This window comes from Rhinoraja longicauda, chromosome 16 (genome assembly GCF_053455715.1).
Source record: "Rhinoraja longicauda isolate Sanriku21f chromosome 16, sRhiLon1.1, whole genome shotgun sequence".
NCBI classification, from domain to species: Eukaryota; Metazoa; Chordata; class Chondrichthyes; order Rajiformes; family Arhynchobatidae; genus Rhinoraja; species Rhinoraja longicauda.
Window position 1 is genome coordinate 2,900,512 of NC_135968.1, and position 10,304 is coordinate 2,910,815.

Here is a 10,304-nt window from a genome sequence, read left to right on the forward strand (position 1 = left end):
TTTCATGAGGTGACATTGCTCACCACTGAGCCACACATGATATCTGTGTCTAACCTGGGGGATGGTTATTTGAGGAGTCTCTGTTCACAGTCACTGTGCTGCTGCTCACTGGGTGGGTGTGCACGGATGATGTTAAATAAAAGAGACATCTATCTCATCATTGGTAACTGTTCTATTCCAATGGTACAAGTAAACATCTGCTTGTCAGTGCTTAAAGTAAATCTGTTCTTGAATCTGCTGGTATGTGCTTTCAAACTTCTGTATCTTCTGGAGAGGGGAGAAGAGAGAATGACTGGGATGTGAGGGTTCCTTGATGATGTTGGCTGCTTCCCTGAGGCAGCGTGAAGTGTCGATGGTGGAAGGAGTAAAAGTCTACGGTGGGGGATGCACTGCCCATTGAGTGGGCCGAGGGCTGTTTAGTTTGGGTTAGTTTAGTTTGGTTTATTGTCACGTAGACCGAGGTACAGTGAAAATGCTCTTTGTTGCGTGCTAATCATTCAGCGGAAAGACTATATGATTACAATCAAGCCATCCACAGTATACAGATACATGACAAAGAGAATAACGTTTTGTGCAAGGTAATGTCCGAGCGTCTCCAGTGAGGTAGATGGTAGCTCAGGGCTAGTTGGTGAGGGGATGGTTCAGTTGCTTGATAACAGCTGGGAAGAAACTGTCCCTGAATGTGGAGGTGTGCGTTTTCACACTTCTATACCTTTTGCCTGATGGGATAGGATATAAGAGGGAGTGGCCAGGGTGCGACTCATCCTTGATTATGCTGCTGGCCTTGCCGAGGCAGCGTGAGGTATAAATGGAGTCAGTGGAATGGAGGTTAGTTTGTGTGATGGGCTGGGCTACAACCACAATTCGCTACAATTTCTTGGATGGAGCTGTTCCCAAACCGTGCTGTGATGCATCCTGATAAAATGCTTTCTATGGTGCACTAAAATTGAATACCAATAAAGAATTGAATAGCATGTAGTTTTATTTGTATTAGTGTTATTGTATTTGTATAAGTGTTGTGGAGAATGTATTGTGTTTGATTATAAGAAATTAGAGTGCGCATAATTTCAAGGGTCAAACTCTGTATAAATGTTGAGTGGAATTTCAGAGCAGTAGGTAACTGGGACTGTGCTGCTCTCCTTGTGCACAAGTCAATCTAGTGAGTCTGGAAAATGAATGCAAGTCGTCAGAGTCCAGTTGATCAACGACGACAACACCAGACCTTGTCCGGTTTGTAAGCTTTCTATTTCTCATCTGCAGAATTGTCTGTCTTTATCCAAAATCCCTCCACTGAAGAGATTTGGATCAACAAGACCGCTACTGTGGTGTGCATGGTAGTGGGTGCTGATCTGAGCCAAGTCCAAATCTACTGGCAAGTGAGCGGAAGGGAGAAAACTACAGGGGCTGTGACCTGCCAACAGAGAGGGGAAAGGACCCAAGACAGAGTGATCAGTAAACTCCGGACCAGTGTGGAGGAGTGGACCAGTGGGGTGGAGGTCGTGTGCTCTGCCCAACGATCTCCATCATCATCACCAGTGTCCGCACGGACAGAAAGTGCCAAAGGTGGGCAAGAGATCAGCAAAGATATGGCCAACATTAGTTACCATGAGCAAGGGAGTTTAACATCTACTTTGCTCCTCTGTTCCAGTTGAGACTAAAAGTCCCAAGGTCAGACTGCTGCCTCCAGCTCACCAAGAGACCAAGCGTGACAACGCAGCCCCCCTCGAGTGTGTGCTCTTTGGTTTCTACCCGGACCTCATTAACGTCACTTGGGAGAAAGACGGAGCCCCGATCTCCTCCAGCACCAGCACCACACCGACTGCTCTGGAGCAGGGGGGGACTTTCAGTGCCAGCCACTTCCTGACTGTGAGTTCAGAGGATTGGAAGAAAGGCTCAGTCTTCAGCTGTACAGTGTCTCATCCCCCCTCGAACACCAGTATCAGCCGGAAAGTGAAAAGCTTTCAAGGTAAAATGCTGGGATTCACTCGAATGATCACATCTTTTGCAAAATAGGGCCCAGCAAGTTTAGCACTGTAGGACAGTGTTGCAGTGTGTGTGTGTGTGTGTGTGTGTGTGTGTGTGATAACCAAGAGGCCAAGACTAGGACACAACGCAAATTACTTGTGTGATTTCACAACTTCAGCTTCTTCCAAAACACCTCAGCAGCCAGGCCAGTGAGAAGACCAAGCCTGCTGTTCTTCAAAATTACTGTCACAGGGTCAGTCCACTCATTGTTGTAGGTCCCCTGTGTGTGGCATCTCATTTAGCCAACCAGTTGTCTTCTGCAAATTTGAAGAGTGGGGTCAAGTATTTTGTATTTGTACAATTGTTTGTTCACACTGGAAAAGAGGTCCATCAGAAAGTCCATTGTGTGGATGGAGCTCGGTACAATCATGTTGGCATTGGAGTGATCATGGAGTCATAGATTTATACAGCACGGTAACAGGCCCTTCGGCTCAGCTTGCCTGTGCCAACCAAGGTGCCCGATCTACACTCGTCCCATCTGCCCATGTTTGGCCCAAATCACTAATCATCTCATGTTCATAAGTGATAGGAGCAGAATTAGGCCATTTGGCCCATCAGGTCTACTCTGCCATTCAATCATGGCTGATCTATCTCTCCTTCCCAACCCCATTCTGCTGCCTTCCCCCCTTAACCCGTGACGCCCGTACTGATCAAGAATCTATCAATCACTGCTCTAAAAATATCTCCTGACTTGGCCTCCACAGCCTTCTGTGGCAATGAATTCCACAGATTCACCACCCTCTGACTAAAGAAATTCCTCCTCATCTCCTTCCTAAAGGAACGTCCTTTAATTCTGAGGCTATGGTCCTAGACTCTCGCACAAGTGGAAACACCCTCTCCACATCCATTCTATCCAGGCCTTCTTTCACTGTTCGTCCTATCCATGTACCTGTCCAAATAACTTTTTAACATTGTTATAGTTTCTGCCTCAACTACCTCCTCCTGCAGCACACTCCATGTACCCATTGCCCTCTGTGTGAAAAATGTACCCCTCAGATTCCCATTAAATCTGTTCCCCCCCTCACCTTAAACCCATGTCAAATGGTTCTTGATTCCCCTACTCTGGGTGAAGGTGCCTGTGCATCTGTGTGTCTCACCAGCTCCTGCATTCTGTCAAATTATGGTTATCTCCTCTTTTAGACAATAGGTGCAGGAGTAGGCCATTCGGCCCTTCGAGCCAGCACCACCATTCAATGTGATCATGGCTGATCATTCTCAATCTGTACCCTGTTCCTGCCTTCTCCCCATACCCCCTGACTCCGCTATCCTTAAGAGCTCTATCGAGCTCTCCCTTGAATGCATTCAGAGAATTGGCCTCCACTGTCTCTCATATTGGGCCGATAGTAACAAGACCAGGTTGTGGTTAGTTGAGCAGTTGGTACTCTTGAGGAAAGGGAATGTCTCTCCAGAAAGTTACTGCTACTCAGTGTCGCGTGCAGACTGCTGTTCCAGGGTTCACAGTGTGAACTGGGTTGTGACTGTAACATTCTGCACAACTCCCAACACACTGTTTAGTTTAGTTTAGAGATACAGCGCAGAAACAGGCCCTTCGGCTCATCGGGTCCACACCGACCAGCGATCTCTGCACACTAACACCATCCTACATAAACTATGGACAACTTACAATTTTAACGAAGCCAATTAACCTACAACCTCTATGACTTTGGAGTATGGGAGGATACTGATGGACAGGGAAGGATTTGTGTTCATCTTTGTGAATGGTTCTGGTTCTGGTTGATTACTGCGCAAACACTTCATAAGTGGTTATCTCGCGCAGGTTGCATGTGATCAACTCATTCAGAAAGTGGAAAGATACAGAAAGAAGGGCCAGTGATGAGCTTTGCCTGTGGCAATGTGTTCAGCTCAATGTGTGTGGACCATACCCAAAGAGGAGATACTGGCTCACAGGGAGGGTTGAACAGACCTGGACTCGCCAGGATAAATTACAAAGTGAGATGATGCTGAATAAGTTGTCATTTAGAAGGCTAAAGGAAGATCTGTTCAATGTTTTCACAAAGTTAATGGGAGCTAACAGAATAGATTATCCTCAGATGATCTATTTGCACACCTCCACGTTCAGGGACAGTTTCTTCCCAGCTGTTATCAGGCAACTGAATCATCCAACCACATCAAGAGAACAGTCCTGAACTACTATCTACCTCATTGGTGACCCTCGGACTATCTTTGATCGGACTTTACTGGCTTTACCTTGCACTAAACGATATTCCCTTATCTTGTATGTATACACAGTAAATGACTCATTTATACAAGTGTTTTGTCTTTCCGCTGACTGGTTAGCACGCAACAAAAGCTTTTCACTGTACCTCAGTGCACGTGACAATGAACCAAACTAACTAACTAGATGAGGAGGGATAATTTTTTAGTTGTGTACAGTGCTCCCTGGGTTACAAATGATCCACCTGATTTGTGGAAATCCAACTTTATACAAAGTACACGGTCTAGATGTTAGAGGCAGCCATGTGTTCCTGTCATCCTGTTGTCATCATTTAATTCAGACAGTGTTGATCTGTTGATCCTCAGAGCAAACTAACTGTCTCACCTTCCCATTTGTTTTGCAGCCGGCACAGACTTGATGGGAGAGGAAGGAAAGGAGGAACTGGGGGACTTGGATGGAGATGACAATGTGCTTACAGTTGCTGCCTTCGCCATTCTGTTCATTATCAGTTTCCTCTACAGTACCTTCGTCACGGTTGTCAAGGTAACAATGACCAAGGACAGAGATACTTTGTGACCCCCACACTTTTACCGTCCATTCCTCACCACACTGTGTTCTCTACCCTGGAATCCTCACCACACCAGTCAACAGATGATGCAGTCTGGGACCCTTCACATCCCCCTGCTCTTTGAACCTTTCCTAGTTACTTCTGTCCTCTGGGACTTGGTACAGCAAACATTCATGGAATGTTGGGTATTTGGGGCAATGACGCTGGGCTCAAACAAGGAAATCAAACAAACGTATTCATGTAAAATGTTGGGCGGCACGGTGGCGCAGCTGTAGAGCTGCTGCCTCACAGCGCCAGAGATCCGGGTTTGAACTTGACTACGGGTGCTGCCTGTACGGAGTTTGTACGTTCTCCCCGTGACTTGCATGGGTTTTCTCCGAGATCTTCGGTTTCCTCCCAAACTCCAAAGATGTACAGGTTTGTAGGTTAATTGGCTTGGTGTAAATGTAAAAAAAATTGTCCCTCAGGTGGTGTTAATGTGCAGGGTCGGTCTCGGTGGGCTGAAGGGCCTGTTTCCATGCTGTATCACTAAACTACAACTAACAGGGTACTCAGTATCTGAAACCTGAGCCCAAGTATGGGAACTATCTTAAACCCACAACTGGTATTCAGACTGAGTATCCCTTAAGAGTTGACCTCAGCCACTAATGAAAGACCACCTGTCCATGAGGGTCCTCTCATACAACATGCACAGAGCACCAATCCTCGACGGTCCTAGAAAAGGTTCAGACCCCCTGTCCATGAGGGGCCATCTCTGAGGTTAAGGACAGACTGTCTGTTATTTAGTTGCCTGTCGCTACAGATCACCATCTGTGCTGCACCTTGCCACACACAACATCTGACTTTCCCGTGTATGTTACAGGTGCAGCGATGACCGGCCGCCACACACGCCACATTCACACAAGAGATCGCCATGCTGCTGCTGACGTTGGCAAATGGAGTCTCCCTCTCATTCACTCACTCGGCAATCCGAGGCTACTGCACTGCAAACGCTCATTTCAGGATATAAACTTGGAAATGCACTGGGGATGCTGGGGATGAAACAGGTTGGGACTGAGGGGGGGGGGGGGGGGACAGGAGAGGACATTACAGTGGGAAAATGTATGAGACACTGGAGTGGGTGGCATTCAGGAGTGGGAGAGGAAGGCAGGATTAATGTTTGGGAAAGGGGAGCAGGGGATGGGAATGTGATGAGTGAAGGAGAAGAGGGGAGTGTGGGAGGGGAGGGGTGCACTGATATTGAGGAGCAAGAAGGGGGCAGGGGGAGGGGAGAAGGAACATGAAGCAATGTGGTGCTTGGGGACGTGCTAAATCATTGTCGTAAATCAGATGTTGTTTAACTCATTTTCTGCAGCTTATTTTTAATTCTTTCTGCTGAAGTGCATGTTTTCATTTGAAATTAGATACATAAATAAAAGAAAATAACAAGAACATGAAATGTTTGGAGTTGATAAGACTGAGGGCAGCAATCTGCCCATCACAGTTCACTCATCACAGTGGGGACTTCAGCTGAGTGCACCAATAAACCAGATACTGGGCTGCCTCAGAGGGCAGTGGAGGCCAATTCTCTGGATGCTTTTAAGAGAGAGTTAGATAGAGTTCTTAATGATAGCGGAGTCAGGGGGTATGGGGAGAGAGCAGGAACGGGGTACTGATTGTGAATGATCACCCATTGAATGGCGGTGCTGGCCCGAAGGGCCGAATGGCCGACTCCTGCACCTATTGTCTATTGCCTATTGTAAAACACATCAGGAGAGGAATACGTGGACAGGTTCAAAATAGGATACAACTGAGGAATCAACACCAGCACCTGATCCAAATGGCGTAAGTCCGAGGGCCAGACATTGCAGGAAAGCACAGGGGGGCAGGTATTGCAGGAACAGACCCCAGGGAAAAGACATTGGGGAAATGACCAGACAATGGTGGGGCTGCGGGGAGTGTTGTGGAGCAGAGGGATCCAGGAGTGCAGGTGCATGGTTCCTTGAGGGTGGAGTCGCATGTAGATAGGGTGGTCAAAAAGGCTTTTGCCACATTGGCCTTCATCAGTCAGAGTATTGAGTATAGAAGTTGGGAGGTCTTGTTGTAGTTTGAAAGACGTTGATGGGACCACATTTAGAGTTTGTGTCTGGTTCTGGGCACAATGTTATAGGAAAGATGTCAACAAGCTGGAAAGGCTACAGAGAAGATTTATGAGTATGTTGTCAGGATACCAGGGTCTGCTATATGGAGAGATTGAGTAGGCTAGGACTCTATTGCTTGGAGCGCAGGAGGATGAGGTGTGATCTTATAGAGGTGTACAAAATCATGGGAGGAACAGATAAGTCACTTGCCCAGAGTAAGGGAATCAAGGACCATAAAACATAGGTTTAACATGAAGGAGAAAAGATTTATATAGGAATCTGAGGGATATGTTTTTCACACAAAGGGTGGTGGGTGTATGGAACAAGCTGCCATAGGAGGTAGTTGAGGCAGGGACTATCCCAATATTTAAGAGACAGTTGGACAGGTACATGGATAGGACAGGGTTGGAGGGATATGGGCCAAACAGGCAAATGGATCTAATGTGGATGGGACACAAAATGCTGGAGTAATTCAGCGGGTCAGGCAGCAACCCGCTGAGTTACTCCAGCATTTTGTGTCTACCGTCAATTTAAACCAGCATCTGCAGTTTTTATTTCCTACTAATGTAGATGGGACATGGAAAAAGAATTCATGAAATCAATATTCATACCACTAGGTTGTAAGCTGTCCAAGCGAAATATGAGATGCTGTTCCTCCAATTTGCGTTTAGTCTCACTCTGACAGTGCAGGAGGCCCAGGACAGAAATGTCAGTGTGGGAATGGAAAGGGGAATTAAAGTGTTTGGCGGACTGAGTGAAGGTGTTCAGCGAAACGATCGCCGAGTCTACGTTTGGTCTCGCTGATGTAAAAGAGTCCACACCTTGAACAGTGGCACGGTAGCGCAGCGGTAGAGTTGCTGCTTTACAGCGAATGCAGCGCCGGAGACTCAGGTTCGATCCTGACTACGGGTGCTGCACTGTAAGGAGTTTGTACGTTCTCCCCGTGACCTGCGTGGGTTTTCTCCGAGATCTTCGGTTTCCTCCCACACTCCAAAGACGTACAGGTATGTAGGTTAATTGGCTGGGTAAATGTAAAAATTGTCCCTAGTGGGTGTAGGATAGTGTTAATGTACGGGGATCGCTGGGCGGCACGGACTTGGTAGGCCGAAAAGGCCTGTTTCCACGCTGTATATATATGATATGATGATATGATAGTGGATACAGTAGATGAGGTTGGAGGAGGTGCAAGTGAAGTGAACCAGCATTTATTTCCTGGCCCCAACCACTTTTGAACTGGGTGTTTCCCTGGGCCATTTCAGTGCAGATAAGGGTCAGCTACTTTACTGGGGGCCTGAAGTCATATAAAGACCAGAGCAGGTGAAGTCAACAGATGCTCTTCCCCAAAGCTGAAGTCATGGGTTTAGACATTTCCTAATGTCACAGCAACAGACACAGGCCTTTAATTGCACAGATTTAATGAACTGACTTTAAACTCCTCACCACCGTGGTGTGATAGGAAAACATTCTCCAGATCACAGACCCAACTTCTGAATTACATCATTCACTGAAACATTGTGCTAGTGTATCCCTACAGAACCACAATACAGAGAGGCCAACAATACAGACCAGTGTTAATACTACAGAGCATACCCATCCCACTCACACTGCCTTTGCACAACACCTTCATTCAATCTACCTCCTTGTACTCTCTCTTTCTCTCTCCTGCTCCATAGACTGACATTCCCAATGATTCCTCTGCCTTCCACTTTATCACACACTGCACACTGTTAATCAGTCTGTAAAGGTCGGGAAGTTGGAGAGAGGACCACCGTTGGCTGAAAGTGAGTGGCAATTACAGTGTAATAAGTCAGTTAGAAGAGAATACGTGGATTGGTTGATCATTTAAGTGAGAAGTCTGGTAAATTGGACAATCAGGCAATTTAATTGGTGATATTGTAGTGAGTCCAAACGAGCGGTATTATTCAAATACTTTATTGTCGGTAAAACCCGTGACAAACGCACGGACTTACTTTTGGACTAACACTAACTTCGCGAACTAATCTAATCTCTATCTACAGTTTGGCCCCAGGCATTTAAATACCCCGCGCTCCCTCACCCCGTGACCGTAAACCAATCCGAGGGTTCTAGACTACCTGGCCAATCCCTATGTCCCTACATGACCCCCCCCAGAACCCTCGAAACCATACCTCACGGGCGCCCGAACCTCCCGCCCAGAACGTGTACGGAGGGAGGAAACCGATACCCCCAGCTGACAGGAGGCGGGGTGGACGCCGCCGCTGGAGGCGATGGGGGGTCCACTGGAACGGAGGGTGTAGGTGACGGGGGGCACTTGATCAACAACGGCAGCCCGGGCCCAACCATAGGCGGCGGAGGCCCAAGAGGTGGCAAACAGGGCGCCGCTGGCGGGACCAGTCGAGCGGCCACAGGCCGGCCCCGGCGCGGCGGCTGAGCCACCGACACGGGGAGGTCCTGGTCCAAATGGGCCGGCTTGAGATGGGACACTGAAACAAGCTCCTGACGATTTCCTACCTGCAAGGTAAAGGTTACAGTCCCTCTTTTGAGCACCTGGAACGGGCCCTGGTAAACCGGCTGGAGAGGGGGGCGGTGGCAATCTTTCCGAAGAAACACGAAATCACAGCCCCGCAATTCCGACGGAACGTGAACTGCTGTGCTTCCGTGACTAGAGGTCGGGACTGGAGCCAGAGAACCCACCCGTTCCCGGAGGGAGCCCAAGACTGACGTGACGGATGGCGGCAAGGCGGGAGCGGAAGGGAGAATGTCACCCGGCACCCGCAGGGGCGAACCGTAGACGAGCTCGGCCGAAGATGTGCCCAGCTCAGCCCGCGGGGCTGTACGAATGCCGAGGAGGACCCACGGCAGCTGGTCAGCCCAACCGTAGCCAGTCAGGCGAGCACAGAGGGACGCCTTCAGCTGCCGATGGAAACGCTCAACCATCCCGTTGGCTTGGGGATGATAGGCGGTGGTCTGCTGTAATCGAGAACCATACAGCTGTGCCAGCGCGGCCCAGAGGGACGAGGTGAACTGGGCTCCCCGATCTGTAGTGATAATAGCCGGGACCCCGAAACGAGCCACCCAATGCAACGCCAGGGCCCGTGCACAGGAGGCCGCCGAGGTGTCCGACAACGGGAGCGCCTCCGGCCAACGAGTGAACCGATCAACCACCGTCAGTAGATGAGTGTAACCCCTAGAATAGGGCAATGGACCCACCAAATCCACATGGATGTGGAAAAAACGGACGGGGGGAACCTCGAATCTCTGGTGTGGGGGCTGGACATGACGATGGACTTTGGAGGTCTGGCACGGAATGCAGGCGCGTGCCCAGGCTGCCACCTGCTTTCGCAGGCCATGCCAGATAAACCGGTCAGCCACCATGGCTGAAGTCGCCCTGATGGACGGATGTGCCAGGCCATGAATGGCCTCAAAAAACTTACGC

At 48.8% G+C, this 10,304-nt stretch overlaps 1 gene segment (V, D, J or C); it reads left to right on the forward strand.

Moving 5' to 3' along the window:
- The first annotated feature begins 1,154 nt into the window (after positions 1-1,154).
- On the forward strand, positions 1,155-5,811 carry LOC144600862 (immunoglobulin heavy constant gamma 2-like). The segment is given in 4 exon segments: positions 1,155-1,563; positions 1,649-1,966; positions 4,605-4,744; positions 5,632-5,811. Coding segments are annotated over 4 exon segments (702 nt in total).
- The last annotated feature ends 4,493 nt before the right edge of the window (positions 5,812-10,304 follow it).